Source organism: Protopterus annectens, chromosome 8.part0, assembly GCF_019279795.1.
Source record: "Protopterus annectens isolate FY-2018-M chromosome 8.part0, PAN1.0, whole genome shotgun sequence".
Taxonomy (NCBI): Eukaryota; Metazoa; Chordata; order Ceratodontiformes; family Protopteridae; genus Protopterus; species Protopterus annectens.
This window is the reverse complement of record NC_056741.1, coordinates 1,388,202,702-1,388,228,825: the sequence shown is the minus strand read 5'-3', so window position 1 is coordinate 1,388,228,825 and position 26,124 is coordinate 1,388,202,702. Positions and strand designations below refer to the sequence as shown.

Here is a 26,124-nt window from a genome sequence, read left to right as displayed (position 1 = left end):
TCTAAGCTGAGCTTTACTGAGTAATAATTTTAGGAAACTTGTATTTTTCTTCAACAAGGTACTGAATTTCTAACACTATTACTAACTTTTATAAATCCATTACAGTGGGATCAATGAGAGCTTTAGTGAGGTAGAACTGCCTCGCTAGCTTATGGAATATCATGAGGCCTTGCTCCTGCTCTGCCATCTATCACCAGTAATTAATGTAAACCACCACTGTGCTAAATTACCATGTTCACACTGATATAAAAAACACAAAGCAAATACATACATTTCATCATCTTGAGGACAGCATGCAAACAGCAGCAGTGCTGATAAAACAGAAAACCAAACTGTTAATGTGTAATGTGTTTTTTATTGAATAATTTAGCAGTAGAAATTAACAGCCATAGAGAAATAACAATAACGCCTGACACACAGGAAAGCATAAGGCCATACACTTAGGAAAGAAAAACGAGCAGTAGTTACGTCATTGATAACCTAGGCCCACTAATCCACATTATAAAGGAAAATCTGGGGTAGACAAAGACAATAAACGAGTCTTATGTTTATGATGAAAAATTCTTTGTTCCTCTGGTTAAGAAAAGTTAGCTAGCAGATTTCTCACTTATGCTCTGGCTTATACTTTCTAGTATGTCTGCAATTCTGACCCTAAAATAGTGTAGGAATGGGCCCAGCTTCGCTACTGCACCCTCTGCTGTGGAAGACAGCCTCTCTTTTGCTGTGTCCAAACCCTGGCTCACTCTTTCATGCACTCTTTCTCTTATTGGGCCATACCTCTCATGTATCTTTTGTCCTAATGGCTTCAAACTTTCAGCAAGTGCACGTATTTTTTGGACTAATTCTTGACCAAGTGGTGTCACCTTTTCTCTGAAGTCTGTTGAAGTCTTCTGTGTACTGGCTCTCATCTCTTCAGCGAGGGCTATCAGCTTTTCTTTGTTCGTATCGAAATGACTAGAAATCTTTACTCTTAGTTCTTCCATAATGGGCATAAACTTATCATAGGCACTTTCTAAGTCAACCCTGGCTTGCTGCAACATTGGTTCCCCTACCTTCCTCAGCCGCATACGCCAGTCAGCCAAGAATTCTGCAAGTGCCTTCTTCACTTCTTGAGCTTTGGCATCTAGTTCATCAAAGGTTTCTGAAAATTTCAGGCTAAGGGAAAAAAGAGAGCACATTGTGAGGCATTGCTGGAAAATGTGATTTCTTAAAAACAACTGTGCAACTGTATCATTCACAGAAGTGATTTATTTGCAATTTGTGGCAGACATATGCAAAATGAATGATAATAGCTCATGTTCTTGGATACATATCTTGATTATTTATACACATTCTTTGTTTGTTAAAAGGCTAAGTGAACCTGTGTAGGAATCTGAAACACCATGCATCAGACACATGCTTTATTAAAGTTGTCTGAATGCTATTGAAATGAGGTGCAAAAATCACATCTGAAAGCTAACACACATTGCATGCAAGAGTCTGTTACTGAAGCACCGGTGAGAATATCTACAAATACTTATACTGCAAATAAAGACCACTTGACTCACCCAGTTGTCTTATTTCCTTACTTATTGAATTACTCCTGTCACACATTAGAATTACCTTGTGACAATACCATAGACTCTTAAGACTCCCAAATGGTTTTTAACATAGTAGCTGACAGATTTTCCAATGCATCCATCATGTTATGTGTGAAAAATTGTCTTCTCATATTACCACTGAACCATACCTTCACCAGAAATTAGGCAGTCCCTCTTTTTCTATGTTATTTTGTGTTCATTTTTTGGTATGTTTCCCATTTGAATTATATTATTTATCTCATGGTCCATTTTCAGTACTTCCTCTAATGTATACACATTATGCACATTTAGTCTTTTTTATTAAAATTAGTCAGTTACTCACCAAGTAGCACACGTGCCTTTGGTGCTTGAAGATCAGGAGGCTGTGAGTTCTATTCCCACCATGTGTGATTGATTTCATTTCTTTCCATTAATGATATAGCAGTGCAACATTAGTGTCTGCTGCTCTCCTGAGTTTGCCATCCTTCAAATGAGACAATAAACTGAGATCACATCTGCCTGACTTGGTGGTATCTCAGGAGGGTGTAAAGGATCCAATGGCACTTAATGAAAAGAGTAGGGGAAGTTCCCTGGTGCCAACATTTCCCATAATCAGGTATCCCCTGAATACATACCACTAGCCTAGTAGGACTAGTCCAGTAAACAAAGGGCAAATCTATAAAATGAATAAAAATAAATACATTTTGGTACTAACCCTGCACCATTTTAGTTCTATTCCCTAGAGTTGTCTGGCAACCATTTACATCACTGTTAACCATCTGATCACGGGTCATTTGGCTGAGATAAATGGACTGAAAGGACCAACATTGAAAACTATTGTAATGTCTCTCAATGTTTGGTAAGCTCAAAGTTAATTATAAAAGTTTGCTGTGTAAAGCATAGCCACTGCATGGGAGTATTAAAGTAAGAATTAATTTTGAAGCTGACCCATTTGAGGTCTTCATCTTGACCATACAGGATCATCTACAAACTGACCTATATCCAGCCTGGTTTCATTCTGTCTCTGCCCTTGTGGAGATGGTTATATATGAAATGGCTGACATATCTGGCCAGTAGATACCATAGTGACATCTGACTCCCTGACATGACTCATTTTTAGTCCTACAGCTCTGAGTACCTGACCTGCAGTAAAATTCATTGGCTCTACAGTTACATCCCAACCAACAAACATCACCTCCCCTCTCACAGTGCTTCTCAGAATTCCCATAGCCTTCCTTACTGCCTCACTGCTCTGCTACATGGCTTAACAACCCAAAGATCATCTGACATGGCTCCTCTAGGTCACTTTGTGTTTTTTTTAAGTATCACCTGCTTTACAATTTATTCTTTCACTGGACACAGTGAAGAGTTAAAACTTGGAGTTACTGTTCTGTGTCCAAGCTTTCTGCTATAGCTTCTTTTAACTTTGTATTTGGTACATCTTATATCCTAGCTTATTTCTATAAAACAGCAATATAACATCGCTCAAAGACAGTTATTTGCCTTATCATACCTATATCCTTTACTGGTGCTAGGCAAAGCTTTGGAATTCTTGGGATCCCGCCCCTCCCAGGAAGATTATTGGAGTCAAAAGTCTCAAGCAAGATTACTAACAGGAAGCCCAGCACAATTAACAGTATTAGGGTCTCAGGGGATCCCTAGCAAAATTAACAAATCAAGGCAGCAATATGATACCCTACCTAAATTATCTGTTATCTATACCATGGACCTCCTACCTTTTAGGCAATTTAATGGCATAAACAAAGACATGTAAGTGCCCTTTCAACATGTTATATCAGCCTTCAGAGATGGCAGAAGTAAGTATGTGAAAATATTTTTCTAAGTCACATATCAACAGAGTTAGAGTTGATAGTAACTTAAGTGTGCATTTAGGTGACATGGTTCCTGGAGCACTACAGCTAGCTATATAGCCCCTCTTGTTTGGAACCTCACCCTACACACACACACACACACACACACACACACACACACATATCTCTCTCTCTCTCTCTATATATATATATATATATATATATATATATATATATGGGTTATACTACTCTTAATTTAAAACACCCAAGGCTGACTGCAATAAAATTGACTGCAAAAGGTTGAAAACAATGTAAACAACACAGTAGTATGCATGTGCTTCAAAACAGCCTTTTCACATGCAAAATATTTAAAGATAATAAAAAGCATTGTTTTTGTAGGGGAAAGCTGCCCTGAACCCCCATATAGGGGGAGCCCCCTGCTAATTATATATACTAACGCTGAGATCGCCAAAACACAAGGCAAGAGCAAATTTCCCAATCCCAGGAACTGTGAGATCTTGCATACCTGCCTGTCTGTCAGATGCCTATTTGACCAAACACATGATTGACCATTGTAATGGCACCCATAAATACATACATACATATAAATATATATTAAAAAAAAATATATATATATATATATATATATATATATATATATATATATATATATATATATCACTTACTCTGACATAAGAAGTAAGGATTCCTGATGGATGAAGTAAGGAATCCAAGGGTCTGAGGTGGGACATGTAAGATTATCACATTATTAAATAATTACCATTTTGGCACTGTTATGAGACTTATCTGAAGAAGGTTATATCCTGGTGGTCAAAAAGAAATATTCATGTTATTTGGCTTGATCCAGATTTCATTGATATACAAATGCCTGGCTGACAAATGGAAAGCCGTCTGTATTAGAAAATGCAGTTTGTTATGCATACATATAGTGTTAATATGATTCGTGCTTAGGTTCTTAGTTAGCTAGTTTCCAATCCTCAGTAGCTAGAACAATGGTAGTGTTCTTGACAGGGCCAGGGTTTGGACACACATCACTGGAGGGTAATTAAAGGGACAGTTCAAGGGTAATTATAGCAATGTGTATACCATCTAATCACAAAAGCTATTTATTTTCTATTATAATGTGAATGAAAGCAAGATTTAGCCAAGTATAGCTAAGATGGTTTGTGCAGTATTTGCAACCAATGACTGCATGCTTACTACATATTAGTACTGGTTCATGATTTTCTAAAAGCTAGTACATTTGTGAGGTATGAATAGCATTGTACATTTATGACTTGACACTTTGAGCTTAATTGAGGTTAATTAATGGGCTTAGAAAATGGCCAATCCGCTTTGGATGCTCAGTGTTCCACTGCAAGGTTTTAGTGTGCACATAAAACCCAGAGGAAAAAAAAGTGTCTGTTCTAGCATTGAATCAAAGTGCAGAGACTGCAGTCTTTGCAAGCTTCCATTTCCATTCTCCTCACTAACCATGACAAAACCAGAACCTAAACAAATAACTGCTGTGAGTGCTGCAGCAGTTAGCAAAGACCTGCCTTTTTATTTCCCTTGTCAGCTGACGGACTTAGAAAGCCATGGTTATTGAGCAAGGAAACAGGTAAATAAATAAACAGAAGTATGAGCGCCTTCTGTGTGGAGTCTGCTTGTCCTCCTCACGGTCAAGTGACATTTGAAAGACGTGTGAATGGGTGTGCCTTCGTTAAAAGTTGGGCGTTGAGCTGGCACCACGGCACCATAAAAATCTACTGCCAATCATTAGCGGACCGGAATTCCGCTGTGGCGACCCCTAACCAGGAAAAGACAAAAGAAGAACAAACATATAATGTAGGTAAGCACTAGCCAAGGAATCCCAGGAAGTCATGGTTAGCAAAAAAGGAAATAGATACATACAATACAAGTATCTACCTGATGTAACTGCAGTAGCAGTTACAAGGACCTACTTTTTCATTTTCCTGTCACTATCTGTGGCTCTTACAGAGTAGGAGTTAGCAAGTAGGGAAAATAAACCAATACAATGCAATAAAAGTTATAAGGAAGTGACAAGTGGGAGTTGATTTATGTCCAATCTCTTTATCAAGATAATCTTTGCATTTATCTAGTGATTTGTCTCTCTCACTTGCTATTTATCTATCTCAATCCCTTTCTTTAAAATACTTATTACTCCTACATTCTGAAATACTGTAGTTTCTAATGATATGCATTTCATTCCATCCCTTTAAATATGTCCAGTTACCTTCTTTAAATTAAATTTAGCTATTACTATCTTTTCCCCAAAAGGTTCTCTGGATATGCATACAATAATCAAGATGATGTTTAACTAAGGAACTAAATAATGGCCTTATTTGAAAAGCAATAAATATGGCAATAGATCCTAAAATTTTATTTGCAAACTATGTGTTTTTTATTATCTGTTTCCTGATAATTATATTAGCCCACCTATGTCTTTCTCTTGTAACACTGATTTAAGTTTAGCCACTCCTAGACTGCAAATCATGCACTGATCACAACTAAACGGTATAACTTTACATTTATTGGCATTAAGCTTAAAATACTCTTTTTCAGCCTCTGTCCAGTTCATCATCGTTTTCAGATCTTGCCTCAAACTTATTCCCATGTCATCTGATATTTCCCTTATTTTAGTGTCAGTAACAAGTAAACTGACTTTATTTTCAGCCCAGAAATCATGTATGAAAAATTACCAGACCTAAAACAAAGCCTATAGGGTTGTCACTTTCTACCTACCTCTCTCCAGATAGTGTTCTTCTGACATACACTGTGTTCTTTTTTCTGAATTAGTGCAATTGTCCTGTCTCCACTAAAAAGTTTAATTCACAAGTTCCTCCCTTTAAGTTACTCAATAATCTCCCATGATAAACCAAATCAAAAGTCTCATTAACTGGAGTCCATGTAAATAACTACTACATTACCTGTATATAATAGTCTAGTAGCTATGTAAGTATAACACTGTGTTAGAGATGAATTTGGATCCAGAATTCTGTTATCCTTTAGGTAACATTATCTCTACCTTTAATGCTTTCGATAATTTTATCTATACATAAAATTCCTTTGTGGAGAGTAAAGCTATAACACTTTTACATTAGATTCCCATTAAGTTATGCAGGATCTATAATAAACCAGTATCATCAGATTTTAAGCACTCTTAGTGGTAGACCATTTGGTACTTGAACTTTCTCATTCCTGAATTCTAGTAACACGTCTTCATCCTCTCTAGTTAACCACAAGTCTATATTTTCCTCTCCAAGTGAAAATTCTGTTTTCCTTCTTCATCACAAGAGTAGAAATAAGAGAAACATTTACAGTCTTAGATTGTTCAGAGTCTTATTTATGTGGTTTGCCTTTCATTATTAATACATCAATCTTGCTCCCTTTTATACTTTGTCTTAGATTATACTGTACAAGCCATTTACCGTGTCTGTTTCTCATTTGCTGCTAATGCATGGAAATAAATAGTACCGGTTAACATGTTAGTGTGGGGTTACTACTAGTAGGATAAATGTATATCTGAATTTTGTAAAAATAAGTATGTAGTTCAAAAGCTCTAGCACTTTTATTACTTGGGTGAATTTTTATTTGCATCTGAAGGGTTTGATCAGGTACAGACTAATTTGTACTTATTGACGGTAATGTGTGATGACACAGGGATGCCTTTAAGTAGTTAAAATACAACATACCCCTCTGTTGTACTGGAATTTTGAGGTAATTAATTATAGGCTCATAGGTTCTTATGAGATTATTAGGTTAATGGCTTAACAGCCCTTGCAAGCCTAACCAATATAATCTGATTTTACCCAATACCTGCCCCCTAGGGGCAAGAGGATGGCATGGGTTTGTACCCATGCCTTGAGTATCTTACAGATTGAACCTGTCCATAGGGGTCATAGGCACTACCCCAGTTGCGTTGAAAGAGGGTCATGTAAAGGCTCTGCTTAACATGAATAGAAAGCTTGTTCCAAAGAAGGGGCAATCTCTGAGATACATATCTGTCTGTCCAGCATGTTTTCTTTGAGTTGCTGACTAAGTTTAGATCCCTAGATTAGGTGACCCTCATGATGAATGACTTGCAAATGAGTAGCAGCTTCATCAGAGCTGAATTTTTGAGTGCCTTGTATGTCAGGCATAGGTCACCCCTTAATAGTTGGTAAGAGACAGAGTAAAGGGATAGGGCTTATAGCCTATCCACATAGGACATGTTGTTTACACCCTGTATTTTCTTTATGAGGAACCTCTGAGGTCATTGCAGCTGTTGTAAGTGCCTAGTCAAGTGCATGCCAAATGATGCACTATACTAGATTATTGCTCTAATGAGGGTTGAGTACAGCAGGACTTTCATTTCCTTGGATCTGAATGCCATACCTTTACTTATAAGTTGTGCCACATAGAAGGACTTCCTCACCACATTGGACACATGACAGTCAAAGTTCAGGCTATTATCTATGTACCTAGCTCTCTCACCTCTGAGTCTACTCTTAGGAGTGTGCTATTGATGTTGCAATCATTTGCAGGGGTATTTGACTTCCCAAAGGGTATGATAATGCTTTTTTGCATCTAGTTTTATGCCATGGTTCTAGCACTAATCATTTGTCTGATCTGGACCCTCCTGAAGGATATCTACATCACTGGGGGATTCGGTGATTGCCCCCAACTAGCAGTCATTGGCAAAGTTTGTCATCCAGAGGCGTTCCACATTAGCCTTGACTTCAGGGATGTATATTCCAAACAGAAGTGGCCCCAGCACTGAGCCCTGTGGCACACTACTAATAAATGGCCTCTTGCTGGATCTGTATTCACCCAATTTAACTAGGTGCCCTGCCTGTGAAACAATTGGTTATCCATCTAGTTATGCCAGGATTTATGCCCAGTTTTGTGTGTTTGTTTATATTACCTGAGTGGGGAATTGTGTCAAATACCATGGCCAGGTCGAAGTAGGTGGTATGTACTGTTTTATCCTCATCTATGGCCTTGTGACTTTCTCAAAAAAATCCACCAGATTCAATAGGCATTACCTGCCCTTGACAAAGCCAGATTGGGTCAGGTGCAGTGCTTGGAGGTTTCCTATGTCATTATTTATCAGGTCCATAATTATTCTTTCCATGGCCTTACATATAAGACTAGTCAAACTTATGGGTTTGTAATTTTCTGGGTCAGTAGATGGTCCCCCTTTATGCAGAGGGATGACTGTTGTTGTCCTCCACTCTAGTGGGGCAAAGCCAGTCTGGAGGCTGTGGTTACATAGAGATCCTAATGGGCCACACAAGTCCTGATTTAAGCTGTATAAGAGGCAACCTGGTATATTGTTAAGCCCCACTGAAGCAGTGTTTTTAGCCTTAGAGATCACAGTGGCAACCTGTTTTTGGTGATAATTGGCAGTGCAGTTGTGGAGGGTATTAATTGGGAAGAGAACTGGGGGTGATGGGGAATAGAATTTTGAGCTGAATTTGTCGGCCAGCAGACTTGCTCTATCTTCTGATTGAGTATAGGTGATGCCATCTACAACTAATTCTGCATATTGTTGTGTGTTACCCTTAAGACTGTGGACATAACTGAAAAATGTCTTATGTTTATCCTTAGCTTTAGAGACTATTTTTACCTCAAAGTCTGTTTTCAAGGACTTGACTAGTTGCCTGATTCACTTGTTTAGACTAATGAGGAACTTTTTTGCTCTGTTGTGCACATTCCTCTTACTTCTAGACAGGATTTTCTTTATTTTCCTGTACAACCTATTAATACTAGAGATCTACCAGGGTGGCTTGTTTTTGTGGTTTGACCTGGGTTTACTTCAATCTGCTACTGCAGTCTCTATGCAGTTGTTTATATAGTTGTACAGGACTTTTCTGTACACTTCAGCATAGGTTTCTGTGTTTTCTTGATTTGAGGGAACTTATAAAATTATTTTATGAGGTATTTAAAAAACTAGTATTTATTACCTTAGTAATTTATCTTGTCTTTTGTGAATCTGAAATGTTTAGTAACTGTAATTAATTGTTTTTGTATCAATTTGCACTAATTAATTGCACAATTATTCAATTTAGCAAATGTATAAAAAGATGCAGCTGTATGTCTTTTACTATTCCTATGAAGGCTTTGTATAGCCGAGGTACCAGAAGACATTAAACTTTTTTGCTGTATCCTGGCTCCTGTTCCGAGTGTAGTTTCCTGTTGGGACTCCTAGCACTGAGCAGTAACACCTTTAACTTGTCCTGAGTAGCTTTTATTATGTTGGAAGGTTTGTTTGTTTCGCAATGCCAATTAAACAAAAAAGAAAACTGTTAAAACGTGCCTGAAGAAAAGGCATAGAATTTCACAGATATTAATTATCCAATTTATATCTCAATGTACAAAAAACAAGCATGTGATTTTTACCAGTTAAGAGGTACTTTTTATGTGGAGGACAGTCAGACCACTTAAGTCATTCACACACAGTGGGATATAGCTATTAAATGCTGTTTAAAAAAACATAACTTACTATGAATTAGCAAGCATATGAAAGAAGATCCATGTGTTTAGAACTGGTTAGAGGACTTATAATGGGATCTCTTTTTTGCAGACTAAATCAGGAGACATGGATATGCAATTCTATATGGATGAAACTGGCATTACTGCTACAGGGAGCTATTTTAAATGGAAATGGTTCACATCACCATGACTGAACACTTTGTAGGGAAACAGAATATGAGAGGCCATTATATTGTTAGAAACAGTTAAAATTTTAATGGCAATTATCTTGTAAGGAAGGTAATTCAGAAACATGTAGGTCCTCATATTCTCAAGTGCAGCATAAGATGTAGCTAGAAAAAGATCCACCTTTTGTATAGTTCGCACAAAAATAACTAAACACGTGTGTGTGTGTGTGTGTGTGTGTGTGTGTGTGTGTGTGTGTGTGTGTGTGTGTGTGTGTGTGTGTGTGTGTGTGTACGTGTGTGTGTAAATACATGATTATATGTTTTTACATTGCCGATGACTTTTCATAGCAAATACATTGAAAAAGTTATTCGGTAATCACTTTTATCTAAAAATACATCAAAGTAAAGTGATCACAAATCGAAGAAATGCCATATATTTGCAATCATCTGAAACAGCCATAAATAGTCCTTTTACTTGGGGGGATCCCCCCCCCAGCCCCACCCCTGGAAATTAAATATTCTAACTCCATGGTCGCACAACCATGGAGAAAGAGGATAGCTCTTAGCAGCATACTACAGTCAAACTGTTGAAGTTTGACTGTAATGTAATATGACCACTGGCACCAGCAACAAAAATTACCAAAAAAAGCAACATGCGATGAATGTGTCATGAGCAACTCTATTCCACCCATATAAAGCAAAGAGTAAAAAAGTTACACAGACAAACTAATTATTAAAAAGTACAAGAAAAACCTAGCCAGCCTAGAGTTTTCACTGTGTGGTACCTTAAACCTCGTGTAAGAGAGGCTCTAATCTGAAACATTTGATTCCCTTAAAGGGTCATTTGCATATATCCCATGGGCCTCACACACACACACACACACACACACACACACACACACACACACACACGCACACACACACACACACACACACACACACACACACACACACACACACACACACACTCATGTGCGCACACACACGCACGCACGCACACACACACCAATATGAGTTACGTTCAGTGATTGTCAGTTCACTTCACTGATAAACAAAAAGGGTGGTTCATTTAATCTGCAACTCATTTCATTGATACTACATTTGATCATTTGAACAATGCTCATTGCATTGAAAAGTGTGTAAAAGTACTGAAAATTAAAGCTGGTATGGATTTGAAGGATAGGAATTACAATGTAAATTAGTGCTGTTTTAAAGAGGAAACATTATACATGACATGTAATCTTGTACACAGTCATTGTCCATCAAACATTACATAGCTCATTCAATTCCTGCCTTCCCTTAAACCTCATTCTTCCTCCAAAACATTATTCTCCATGTATTGTTCCCAGAATTCCCATTTTTTTCTATGTAATTTGCTCTTACCTTTTCTAAAGATCTCGCTTCAGCTCTTTTATCTCTGTTACTATAGTCACCACTTCCAGTACAGTTGGTTTAGACTTTGATTTCCATTTTCTAGTAATTGCTTTTTTGGCAGCCACAGGAATTAAATTTAGGAAGTCCTTACTGTGCCTAGGCAATTCTGATTCTGTATCAGGGCTCAAAAAAGCTTTGCTTGCCTAGTATTTCTGACAAAGCAGTCTGCAGGGAAATTTTAAAGTCTGTGAACTTATTACACTCCTAAAAATTGTGTTCCCAATTAAATTATTCCAAATCACATCTCCAGCATTTGCAATCTACCTGAGAAAAAAATCTTCGGATTCTGTTTGTGGTATAGAAATACTTACTCAAATATTTCCGAGCAAAAATCTTAAATTTTTAAGACTTTGATGCATATTTGGGAGCCACACATATATTCTCCCATTGCTTCTTTGTGAATTGCTTGTCCAGTCTCTCTGCTCAGTTCTTTCTAACCTCCCCCGATTGATTACTATACTTATCATGCAGTATTTTATATGCCTTACTAATTATCCATTTTTAACAGTGGCTTCTTTTCTAGATTCTACTAAAGACTCTACCAGTGTTGATCTTTCACTTAGGATGCCCCAATTCTTTCCTCTTTGCCTATACTATGATATCATTCATTGATAAGGAGGGCAAACTCCACCATGCAGTCCAAATGTATTATTGGCCTCTTCTCATTCTGTTACCTTTCCCTCTAATTATTTGTTCCCAGTACCTTGGTTCCTTGGCCAGTTTTCCCCAATAAATTCCAGCCCCCTCTTGCCTATACTCTGTGCCCCTTATTGCAGTCATCCTTATCAGCACAATCTCCTTTGTCCATTGCCACGTTGGTTTAGTTCTTAGAATACGTTCTGCTAGTCTGTGGTACTTCCATTGTACTTTTAACCCTGCTATTGACATTATTATTAGTTCCAGCATGTATTTTTTAATCCAAACTGCTCTGAATTATGATATAAAACTTTTGTCTCACTTCCACAACTGCAAAAGTATCCTTCATTGGAATAATATCAAAGTTTCATTGCTCATTTTTATTTATTTTAAGTTTGATGACTGGGGAAGTCCACTGGGCCAAGAAGAGCCCATTTTCAGTGGAGGCCCGGGGAGAAAATCTCTACAATAATTGCAAGTTACATTTCACATGTTACAAAAGGTCATAGTTCATACAGCTAATTAAACACTTACAGATAAGCTCCATGATATTTGCAAATGGCTTGTCACAATGTTACAAAAATGAAAAGGCATAATTCAATACAGAAATTTCAACATTTACATAAAGTGAATATTTTTGTTATAAACTCAGTTGTAGGTTTAACATTTCAAAATATACAGCTACTAGCCATTAGAAAGTTAGGACAATATTATGCATGGAGAGGGTAATAGTATAATTGAGATTGGAGAATATAGTACAATAGATATTAAGCAGAAAATTAGTTTTTGGTAGGGAAGGGATTGTTTTGGGTAGGATGAAGTAATAGTAGAGGCAGTTGGATGAGTCAGTGCAAAGTGGAAATATGGGGGTTTAAGTTGGAGCGTGGCAAGGGCATTCTCATTTGGAAGAAAGATTTGAGAGTAGCTGAGATTTGAAATTTGTATGGTTAAGTCAGTTGCGTAGGTGTGTGGGGAGAGAGTTCCACTGTTTAGCTAAGGAGTGGGACAGCAGTTGATTGCCAGGAGGTCATGCAGGCTTGTGGACCTGAAGGAGATTTTGGTTTTTGGATCTGATTGAGTGGTTGGGACTGTAAGGTTTTAAGGAAGTAGCGAGAGCTGGGCAGTTGGGCAGGTTTAAAGATGAGCTTGTGGGCAATGGTGAGTTGTAGGTAACTGAGGTAGTTGGGTAGTTCAAGCCAGTTGAGAGTGAGGAGGGAGTGGCAGTGGTCGGATGAGTTTTTTGAATTGGTTGCAAATTTGGAGATCTTGTGGTAGCAGGATTCAAGTTTGGCCCAAAGGCCAAGATGGAGATGGGTGAAAAGAGGGGTAACATACATAAGGGAGGGGAGTAGGAAGGTGGATGCAAGAGTCTGATGGGTAGAGGGGCTTAGGAAGTGGTTGTGCCTGTAGAGGAGACATAACTTTTGGTGGGTTTTCTTGATTGTGGAGCGGATGTGGGTGCCACATTTTAGTTTTTTATCAATAATGATCCCAAGAAGCTTGGTGTTGGGAACAATTTCAAGGAGGGTGTTTTTTTTTACTCTGTATGGTAAATGTGGATTGTCAATGGAGTTTTTGGTACGGCAAAAAAAACATTAGTTTGGTTTTATTTGCATTTAGTGACCAGATGGTTAGACTGCATCCAGGTTTCTGTTTTGGATAAGGCTAGTTGAGTTTTTGCTAGGAGGCTGATAGTTTAGCTATGTAGTCTATGAAGAATGAGTTGAACTGGCTGGCTGTTTCAAGATTGGAGAGGTTGGGGTCTGGGCAGGAGTTTTCTTTGTTCCCAGGATAGAGCATGGATGAGATGGAGTCCCATAATTTTTGGGGATTTGTTGAGTGCAAGGACTGGAGGTTGGAGTAGTGGGCTTTGCAGTCTTTAATTATTAGTTTTTTGTGGAGTTTTGTAGTTTCTTATACTCAAGGAGGGTGTTAGGGGTTTTATGTTTTTGATGTTGTTTCCATTTTTTGTCCCTTTGGTGCAAGGCTAGTTTAGTATCTTTTGATAACCATGGGCAGGGATTGGTTGTGATGCATTTGGTTTGAGAGGGCTTGCTGATTAAGAAGGGTTAGGAATGAGTGGTTAAAGTAGGAAATGGCATCATCTAGTGGAAGGGATTTTAGAGGGGACCAGTCATTATGCTTTAAGCATTCGGAGAAAGTTAAAGGGTTGAAAGAGGAGAGGTTGCAGGTTTGGATGTAGTGATGTTGTTTATGCAGTGGAGATGGGAGACACTCTATGAAGGCTGATAGGTGATCGCTGAGAGGATCAGGTAATGTTCTGGCTTTGGTGATAAGGTTTGGATGAGTTGTTAGGATCCAGTCAATGATGGTACCAGAGGTAGGGGAGCAGAGTGAGCCAGAAGGGTGAATGGAGTGGATTACACCTTCTGGGAAGAGCAGCAGTCGCCAAACAGAAAACAATCAGTGAGAAGGTCAGCAACTACAGAAATAGGGCAGCCTATCATTTTGGTCTGAATGTTACCTTTCTGTTTGTTTTTATTATTTATGCACCAATGGGGAGCTGCAGTTCACTGGAAGTAGGAAAATAATGTAGTTATGCCAGGGGGTTTAGAAAGGGACATGCAGTAAATTATGACTCAAGTGAGTACTAATTAAAACCTCTTATAAAGCTACAAGTTCTGGAAAATTTGAGAAATAAACAAATAAAAAGTTCTTCTATACCAGTTACTTACCCATATTGTTGACCAATTTCTGAACGTTCTATGTGTTCAAGTAACTTCTTGCTATTCTGCTTATCAGCCTCTATATAATCATATATGCCTGCCAATATCACCTCTGCTGGATTTGATGGGGGAGGAGCATCATTTTGCCAGAGATACCGAGCCTGAGACCCTGTGAAGGTAAGCAAACTTGATTAGTAAAATTAGTGCTACTGTGCAAAGAAGAAAGTAACCAAAGAGGTTTTGAACCCTTGACGGGGAGGGGATCTATTGGGTCGCACAGTTTATTTTTTCCAGTATAATGCTGGTTATAGCCCTTTCATGCCTTTTGTGGATACCATGCTAAATAGTGTAACCTTTTCTCAAAGATTATACATCTCATAAACAGTAGTGAGACTTCACAACTTTAGCCACTTGTATACGATCTTTAAGAAAAAGTAAACATCTTTCTTGACATTCTCATGTAAGTTCAGATCCTAAATACTGAACATAAAAATTCTGCTATAGACAATAAAGCCATTTCCTCCATTCCCAAGGATTCTAGATCTCTGCAAGAATAATATCCTTCAAAACAGCACAAAATAACAAGAAGAGGGCATTTACTTTCAGTGGATTAAGTCCTTTTCAATCAAGGTTTGCTGCTGTGGTCTTTCTAATTTATTCCCTGGTATATGCAAGGCAAAAAAAGTATATAACCACTAGCACATATCTGGCTCCATAGGGCACAGGGATAAACCCCTTATTGTGAGCTAGATGACCAAAGTTTGAGTAGTGGAATAGGGATTAGAGGAACCAAATGGAGCAGGTGATGGTCCAAGATAGTGGACTATGTACACATTGGTTTACAAAGTCCATTAAACATGTGGGAGAAACAGACAAATGTAGGTTTTGTAAAACAGACCTGGAAATAGTCGCACACCTTGTTGCTGGTTGTGATATACTAATGGCAGAAGGACTGTATACTGAAAGGCATAATAATGTGACAAGACTGTTGCATTGGGGATTCTGCAAACATTATAATTATAATACTAAAGTAGCTGAAAAACTCTGAAAGCATGAGCCACAAAGCATTATGGAAAATGATGTAGTTTATATCACATGGGATTACCCACTACCAACAGTTCAAAAAGTAGATGCGAGAAAAACAGATGCAGTAGTCCATGAAAAGAAGACAAAAGCAGCATTGATCATTGAAATTGCTACAACCAGTGACTACAGTGTCTTACATACAGTGAGACACAAAGTCATAAAATACCAGGATTTGCAGGCAGAAATGAGGGTAATGTGGAAGGATACCCAGACAGTTCCAATGGTAGTAGGAGCAATGGGTGTTATGAAAAAGAATTTACAATCATACTTAGATATGTTACCAATAGATGTAACTCCATATGAATTGCTGAAGGAGTCTTTACTGGGCACACTGTGGGTGCTGCAAAGAGCACTTCTGGCTAACATCAAACATTGATAAAATACTAATTTATTTATTTTCTATTATTATTATTATTTATTTATTTCCAGTTTGATGATCGGGGAAGTCCACTGGGCCAAGCAGAGCCCGTTTTCAGTGGAGGCCTGGGGAGAAAAGCTCCAAAAGCAGTTAACAAAATATAACATAATTAAGGTATGGAATATACAGTATACAAGAGCATAAATATACAATTTAAATACAAAATCAGGGAGTATACGTTTAAAGAACACAAATGTTAAAATAAAGATAAAGTCAAAAATAATACAGATAATATAATTAAAAGTACAAGTCATAAAGTGTTTATACAAGTTTAGTGTTTGTTCTAACAATAATGTTAGTGAAGGGAAGTTTGAAAGAGACGACAGTGTAATTTAGGTGGGAAGGGAGCAGGAACAGTCCCAGTTTGAGGTAAGCTAAGAATGGAAGAGAGGTTTGAAATTAGAGTGGTTGTGAGCACAGCAGAGGGAGGGGGGAGAGAATTCCATAGTCTAGCTAAGGAGTGTGATAGAAGTAACTGGCCAGGAGAACAAAGGAGTTTATAGATTTTTAAGGAGATCTTGGTTTTCAGATCTAAGAGTATAACTGGGGAGGTAAGGTGTTAAGATAGATGAAACAGAGGGGCAAATGGAGAGTTGGAATATGAGTTTGTGAGCAGTGATGAGTTGTATGAATTTCAGGTAATTAGGAAGCTTGAGCCAGTTTAGGGAGAGTAGGGAAGGGCAGTGATGGGTGGAGTATTTGGAACCTGTAACAAATTTGCAGACTTTGTTATAGCAGCCTTCCAGTTTGTTTTTTAGCCTAAGTTGGAAATGAGTAAGTAGAGGGGCACCATACATAAGAGACGGGAGCAGGTAGGAGGAGGCTAGAGTACGTCTGGTAGAAGCAGTTAAATAGCAATTTTGTCTATACAGCAGACCTAGTTTTTGGTGGGGTTTTTTGATATTATTTTGGATTTGGATATCAAATTTTAAATGTTCATCAGTGGTGACTCAGAGTAGTTTGGTGTGAGGTACAATATCGATTAGAGTGTTATTGTGGTTTATTACTTTAAAGGAGCTTTTGTCTATAGTAAAATTTATCAAAGGAGAGAATATCATGATTTTTGTTTTGTTAGCACTGAGAGCGAGATGATTGTTTAGCATCCAAGTTTTGGTACTGGAGAAGGCTGTTTGCATTTTTTGAAGGAGTTTGGAGGGAGGGTTTGCTGTAGAGATGATTGTGGAATCATCAGCATACTGGATCAGTGTAGCATTATCTATGGATTTGTGAAAGTTATTAATGAAAATATTGAAAAGTAAGGGGCCGAGAATAGAGCCTTGGAGAGATTTTTGAGAAAGGATGAAGTGGAATTTTTCCATTTAACAGCTTGTTGTCTATTGGAGAGAGAGCTTGTAAACCAGGCTATGGAGGAAGGAGAGAAACTGAGGGAGGAAAGTTGAGATAAGAGTAGAGGATGTGAAACAGTGTCAAAGGCTTTGGAGAGTTCTAAGTAAAGGGTGGATACAATTTTCCCAGAGTTGCGACCATGACTAATGGTGTCAAGGAAGGACAGAAGAGCAGTGGTAGTATTGTGGTCAGGCCTGAAACCATGTTGTGTTGGGGTAAGAAGATGAATTTCATGAACTTGAATCATGCTTTGACTTAGAAATGGGGGTCCATTTTGTCATGGTATTAGAAACCCAAAAGACAGTGAGAGTTGCCTGTGAGAGCACTCCTCTGCATACAGTGTTTAAAAGGTGGTATTTTACTTCTATTACCCCCCACTGAAAACTATTACACCTTTCTCAGCAACAAATTCAGAGATTGCATTAACCTGCCACTTGGTTAGAAATATATACATATATTTATATCTAGGGTCTATGTCAACTTATTGGAAAGCAGCATACTGAAATTCATAACACTGAATGTACAATGTTGAAATGTCAAAATGCTACAATGTTAAAATGCTGAAATCAAAGTACCTACTAGTGTAGAGCCATAGACTTGCCACTCCTGCATAACCCATGTTAGTTCTCATTTATGATTTTCACTAGCTGGTGGAGCATACCACTCAACCTCTTAGTGTAAGAATTCTGGGCAAAGCCATAAATAACGGGGGGGGGGGACAAAGGCCCCAAAAGAGGGACCATTTTTAAATATTGCTCTTATAAACTTAGAAAGTTTATAGAATAACAGGTTTTGCATTAGCACAATTTTTCTCAAGGGTATGAAGTATGAAGAACAATTGTCTGTCATTATTTTTTTTAATTCAATCCTAGATTATTTTCCAGAAAACCCAAAAACTGATGAGGAACAAACCAAATAAATGAGGCAAAAATCGGGACATTCTGCAAAAATCTAGACAGCTGAAAGGAATGGGGGAGTGATATTGTTTGTAGACTAGCTGTGCAAAGTGAATGTGTGGAGTACATGAATGCTTTTACTGGACATTTAGAGTTCAACAGTGTAAAGTTTTAACATTTTTATATTTCAGGGCTTTGCATTCAGTATTTGACTTTCAGTATTCTACTCTTCAGTAAGTTGTCACATATCCATATATATATATATATATATATATATATATATATATATATATATATATATATACACTACAGAATATTGCAACTCACATTCTCAAAATTTAATAGTTTTGTACATAAAAACACATTAGTCCAACAAATAAAAATTTTCCTTAAAGATTCTTTATTTTAAGGGGAGGGGTTGACCACAGATTTTTTCCCCACCTATGCCCCTTATATATATACACTACAGAATATTGCAACTCACATTCTCAAAATTTAATAGTTTTGTACATAAAAACACATTAGTCCAACAAATAAAAATTTTCCTTAAAGATTCTTTATTTTAAGGGGAGGGGTTGACCACAGATTTTTTCCCCACCTATGCCCCTTAGCTTAGCTTATAAAATCTAGCATAAACATTGTCTCAGGTTTATTATTTAAACCCATGAAACAAAGCAGTAAAACAGTAAAAATGTTGGCTAATAACAGTTAATGTTTTCTAGTATTTTTTTTTTTGAACATTGTCTGCTAGTATCTTTTACATCTGTACTGATGTCATCTTTAGCTGGCCAATCCCCAACCCTCCTACAAGGACTAAGTTCTGGTTTTGGCGTTCACCAGAACTATGATGCCTGACTCCAGATCATTGCTTGCAGATGTCAAATGTCACGACTCTAGTAAGAGCAAGTTGTGTTTAATACCTTCTCTTAAGAAGAGGGAAATAAGGCTACTTAAAAATGTAAGTGTAAGGCTGAAAGAGTGTATGCAAATTCTGACCCACCTCCGTAGACCCTAACCAGGATATTTATAGGATAGATCACTTTGGACTCAGCTGATTAGATGAACAAATCACCAACATCATAGAAATGTCTGGATAAGGGCATTTCTCTTATCGCTTATCTCTGAGATTGTACAATCTATATTTAGAGAAACAGGATGTGGGGATTGTTGGGGGGGGGTCCCCCTGCAGAATTACTTTTGTTTGTGGTTCAGTTAAAGTCAAAGTACATCACAATTAAGATTCAATGTTTTTCTGTATGATATTTTCGTTAATTTATTTACCATAGACAATAATCTCACTATTGTGATACTACAGTTTGGTGCAATCTACTAACTTTTCCAAGAGGAAGATAAGGAGATTAACATTTTCTGAGTGACAATCCTCCTTTTTTTCCAGTGGTTTCATTTCCTCTTCCTCCTGCTACTTGGCTGCAGAAGAACATTCTCAAACTCTCGACATTGACTTCACTAGAGGCAGTACTAGCCACACTGGTAGCCACCACCCCATTACTTTAGCCACTTTTGACTAGAAAAGCAAACAATATAATGCAATGCCTGCTTCCATCTATAGTAAAATGTATAATTCTTAAAAGCATTGTTATTTGTGAACTATTCAAATAGACTGTTTTATTTTTTTTTTAATTTCAAAGAAGGGCACCATGCACTTAGCAAACTCAGAGTCAGTATACAGCACAGAGTTAAACAAAAAAGGAAAACTGCAGGAAAAGTAAGTAGTAAGAAATCTCTTAGCTGGTTCTTTTTGCATCTCTACAAACAATTTCCCAGGAGAACTGAAACTTAATAATGTATGAAATTAAATCTTAATTCACTACACAGTAAAACCTGATTATGTGTAGTTATTTATGATATTTTTTCTTTTTCAGTTTCCTTTTGTAACTGCTAATTGTTTTAGATTTCTCATTGATTTTAATTGGGATCTATGCATTTTTATTTCTCTTTCTAAACACAGATGGCAGAAAATTGATGCTAGCATACAAACCCAATCCTAGACATCAGAGGGTCTGCATGGATATGCTGTATATACATTGGCTGTCACGGATTAAACTTATGAGCAGAGAAAGACAACTAAGGTGCACAGCATGGCATTTCTATGCATGTTGAATGGTGGAGAACAACCATGAACAGGCATGTTTTTGATTAACAAGTTGCTTACTTAGGTATTAATAGAGCCTAGAACAACACATATCACAAAAACAGACAAGTGTTTTGAGTCTGCATCCACTAGATCATGAATACTACTAAACCACATGACAACCTATGGACTGTAAGCTTACCAGTAAAAAAGAGGAGAGCGAGGCTCACTATAATGATTTTCATGGTGGGCTTATTTCTTTCTTATACCTAGAGAAAGAACAGCAGTTTTCATTACATAAGGATTAACATCATGGCTTTAATAAATACACCTGATGATATTGCATATATTTTACTGTGTGTACAATTGCATTATTTTACTCTTTCACTGTCAGAAGACCTCTACACCCTATTTTTATCTTGCAAGTGTATGGTCTTCATCACGATTTGCAGCAGACTCACCACAGGTTGCAAACTGTCACAGTGTATCTCTTTCTCTTGCACACACACACACACACACACACACACACACACACACACACACACACACACACACACACACACACACACACACACACACACACACACACACATTAAGGTAGAAGGAGTCCCCCCCCCCATCTATTCACTGCTTTGCACTGTGAATCTAGTTTACAGCCTGTCATATGAAGGTGCCATTACAGAGCATAATTGGAAGCCATAAGACATGTCATCCTTGATGTGATCATTAAAATTAAGAGTACTGTGCCTTATTCTGACAGCTGCTGCACCATGTACACCTGGAAAACTACACCTCTTGTCAACTGTGGAGTCAGTGAGGAAGGCAGTAAGAAAAGAACTGCAGATGTACAAAAATAAAAACTAGTATTAGCTGGGGAGGGGACTGATAGAAGCAGTTGTGGTAAAGGGGATCTGAGGGTATTTACCACAGGCGGATCACTGAAAGCAGAGTGAGAGGGTACTCACTACAGCAAACAGAATTCTATGGTGTATCCTCAGTGGGACAGAATCTAGAACCAAGAACTAATACTCCTAATCTACCCTGCTCAGGTCTGGCCAGACTTTGAGTACTGCATGCAGTCTGGGAAGTTCTACAGGGAGATGAAGGGGTACATCAGGCTGCAGGAAGGAGTGCAGAGGGAAGCCACAAGACGTGTTGGTATGATGAAATGAAAAGGGTATGGCTAGAAATTAAAAGAGCTGCAATTCGTATCACTAGACACAAGAAGGGATAGAGGGAAATGATATAGGTATACAAAATCATGTGTTGCATATATCAAGGAGTTATTGTGAAGTGGAAAGAAGGCGGGAATGTGCATAAGCTGCAGATTGTAGGGACCAACTACTCACTATATTTGTGAATGCACTTCTTTATGGAAAGGGTTCTGGAACTATGCAATGGACTACCAGAAAGGATAATGGAGACAGACTGCACAGAGGCATTCATTCAATACTGTATGGGGTAAATGAAGAAAGAGGAGCAGGATGGTGGAGAGGTAGAATCACAGATTTAACAAACAGGCAGACTAGATGGGCTGTCTCATTCTAACTTTAGATATACTGAGAACAGACCATTCTCTTCATTGTTCAGTATAGCATAGGACTGACTGCAAAGTATGCTTTCCTTCCACACACAAGTATCTATCTACCACATTCTTAACCTAAAATCATTCTTTCACAGGGCATTCTAGGATCAACAGGCTTGTTACCTAGTACTTATCTGATGCAGAAATGGAAATCACCTTATTAGTCATGTTGAGATAAGTTTATTTAATGGCTGTAGATTTCATTTCCTAAGCTATAGCATGCTATACTGTCCTGCAGCAATTCTCTGCTTAATTGGGCATCACTGGCTTTGGCTGGCCTGGCTCAGTAAAGTCTGCCCCAACCTCTCTGCCCTGTAAGGAGAGTTTTAACAGCTGCAGTGCTGCAGCCATACCAGTGAAAATCCAAGATGTGTTGCAGCCCTTACTAGTTCAGGATATGCTACTATGTTAAAAGGCACTGATCAGCACTTTAGGAGCCCTTTTGATCCCTATGCAAAGTTGTTGGGGAACAGTAGCTGCAGCACTTATAGAATTTCAGCAAAATGTCCCAGTCTCAAACAATAGGTAGACAGGTATTATGAAACATGTAGCTCATAAAAATGTTTTATGCAGTCTCTTATATCCTATCACATGTTCTTAAGATGATCCTTTCACATGATAGCACCATTTCAAAAGTAACATAAAATATGTTTGTATTGAGAACTGTGACTACATTCTTTATGCACTTAATATCCTGCCATAAGCACCACCTGGTACCCAGGGTGGGGTGTAGAGCCATATAATGGCTGTTTAGCAAACTAGAGAGGACAATCATAAATGAATGTCCTGGGGTACATGCAAAGAGACTGCATAGTTATATAGAACAGTTACTGCTCATCTGTATCCTTCAAGCTGGAAATGTTTCATCTGCAGTAGAAATGCGAAACAACAAACCTACCAGAAAAGCTTACAAAACTGCTGAAATGTCAGCTGTCATGCTCTCCAGTTTTACATTATATTCATATCAGGCTAGTCTCTCAAGTTAAAATTGATTTCAGTACTGCTGAACTCTAACCCATTAAATATTATCAGCTACCTCACAGCCCTATTCCCCCTAAAAGATAAATAATAACAATGCATTGTCCTGAAAAAAGCAGGTTGGTTCTCCATCATTGCCAAAGTGTCACTCTTTATCTACTATATCTTTTGCTGTCATTCACTCAGAATGACGAGCTTTAAACCCTTTCATTAGGTAACTTTTTTTCACTGCTTCATACTCACACTTTCTTCATTATTTTTGTAATCCCTTTGTTGAGATAGCAGGGAATTCTCCATAATGGAATTGAAAATCTGAAAATCCTTACTTTTAGCCATTAGTAGCCATCCAAAATGATAATCATTTATAACAACTCTAAAACAATAAACTCCATGGCTGTTGCAATATTTGTATTGCCATAACATAAAAACATTACCTGAACCATATTTATACTTAAACTTGTCTGCTTACATCGTTGAGAATTAAACACCCCATGAATGTTTACTATAATCTGATCAACAAGCTTGTTGGTTTGATTAAAAGAAAATAATTTTAGTACTACACACCAATTTTTGCACTTCTGTCACATCAGCATAGTGTACACATCTTTGCAGATGGCACAGTACATTAGAAATTTACATAATAATTTCCTTTTAATTACAACCCTTTTCTCTCTGTCTCCTGGTATTTGTTGTGGTTGCATTGCCTAAAGGTTTTTAGATTATTTTCATTGTTTAAAATCATATTAATCAGTGCTAATCTCATAACTAAAGTTAGTTATCGTTTTCATAATTTCTGTCAGACTTCATTGTAACTAACTAGTACCGGAAAAAGGGTGATGTGTGGTCCAATCCAACTATTGATTAAAAGTAAATAAGCATATTCATAACCTCCTGCAAAACGCTAGTTGCAGTTGTTCAGCTTTTGACATAGGGCAAACATCGAGGCCTTTGAAATTTAGAATGTCTGAACACTTTAGTGACATTAAACACCATAAACAAACTAGTGCATTATACAAACACACCATACTGTATAAAAATGCTGTATTCAGCTTTACAGTGATTGATAGAATAGGGGGGTCCAGATCCTATAAATATGGCTGGCATCAAATATTAAATACCAAGGAGTAAAAATGGATCATTAAGTTAGGGGGCTTATTTAAACCTGGACTAAATGAGAACCTTTAATTGGTCACATGTTTGATTTTTAATTATATATATAAGGAGCAATATGTTTAATGCATTCACACTGATGAAGGCTAAGTCACAGGATAGCCGAAACCGTTCTGATTTTTACTCGTTATGTGCTTTTGCACTAAATAAAAAAAGTCTGATTTACTGCCACTGTTTGCTGGTCTTGTGCTTTTTTGAATTTGGTACATTTGGACTGAGACTTTGCAGCTGCTGTATTTGTGGGGGTTACTTCATAATGGTATTAGAAACTCAAAAGTCTTGGAGAAATTTAAGAGAGAGCCAAAGTCATGGGAAGGACATTCAGACAATTGCAGCTAATTAAGTTATCTTTTTACCAGGAAAGAACAAATGTATAAAGCTGGAACAACAGGAACCAAGTAGAAAGTAACACACAACAGGAACAAGTTCCACCAGGATTTATTTAAAAGCACAAAATATTTCTCTCTGACGTCTCGGCCAAAAGCCTTCAAGGAGAATTCTCCTTGAAGGCTTTTGGCCGAGACGTCAGAGAGAAAGATTTTGTGCTTTTAAATAAATCCTGGTGGAACTTGTTCCTGTTAAGAACAAATGTATACACTGATTTAAATGATTGCATTCTTGCATATTTGTACAGTTAGGCTAAGGGTAACAGACTAAAACTCAGTTATTTATGGAAGAAGGTTTAATGCAAATAAGTTCACAGAAAATGATTATGACACTTGTGGTCAATAACATACATTTAGATGCAACGAGAACACCACACTACACTCTGGAAGTCAACAGAAAGTAGTCAAATAAAAGAGCGACCAAGTGGATTGATGGGCACATTACAGGAGGCAAGGCTAGAAAAACAGAAGGAAGGAAATGCATAAGGTTATTTTGTACATATGACTAATAAAGGAAAGAGGGGATTAAAATATTAGATTCCAACAGGAACAGGAAAGCCTCTTGGACCACAACAGAAGGCACAAACATTGCACCAAGCCCCTCTGCTTCCCTGCCATACAGAAGTCAGCTTAACAACCACGTATGTTCGGCCAGGTATACAATACAACACAGGAGCAGACACTATGCATACCACCCATGAAGCTTAATTGTAACACATATTTGATAACTCTAACCATAATTTTAAATGGGGAGAGGGTAATTATGTAGTGAAGCTTTAGCTGTAAATATTGATGTGTGCTAATTATTTTCCTACTGTGCTCAGAAGAATTAGCAAGGCAATGCACACAAAATGACTGATGCCAACTGCCTTTTAGAGCCGACCCCCCCACCCACCCACACACACACACACACACACACACACACACACACACACACACACACACACACACACACACACACACACACACACACAGATATCCTTCTATTAACTCCCCCACAGAACTAAAATGATGGTTAAGTTGTTCACTACAGGAGCTACCTGTGTGCCACTGTGAGGGTGCAGTAAATGCCAAATATGAGACAGAATAGATATTAAAACCTGGTTGTAATAAGGACAGATATGAATAAGGCATTGTAAAATGCAAAGAATAACAAATAATATCTGTCTAGTTCAAAGCATTGAAATGTAATATTATCCCTTCCTATTGCCCAGTGATGACCATCAAAATATGGTGGCATTAAAAAAGTAAAAAATAGAACTGTTTTCCTACCTGCTGTGTCGCTTCTTCTTGTTCTTTAGTTCGTCTTTCAGCAGAACTACAGATTTCTCCATCCCATAAGGTTGCTTTTATACCAAGAGGGTGCTTAATCTA

General features: G+C 37.7%; 1 protein-coding gene across 1 annotated transcript; it reads right to left on the bottom strand.

The window, feature by feature from the left end:
* Positions 1–335: 335 nt before the first annotated feature.
* LOC122809450 (apolipoprotein A-I-like) lies at positions 336–26,124 on the bottom strand. Its single transcript, XM_044080970.1, has 4 exons — positions 26,023–26,124; positions 20,834–20,900; positions 14,802–14,961; positions 336–1,155 (listed from the first exon to the last, which is right to left on the bottom strand). Exons 2-4 carry the CDS (start codon positions 20,874–20,876, stop codon positions 588–590), a joined length of 771 nt encoding a protein of 256 aa, XP_043936905.1. The 5' UTR covers positions 20,877–20,900; positions 26,023–26,124; the 3' UTR covers positions 336–587.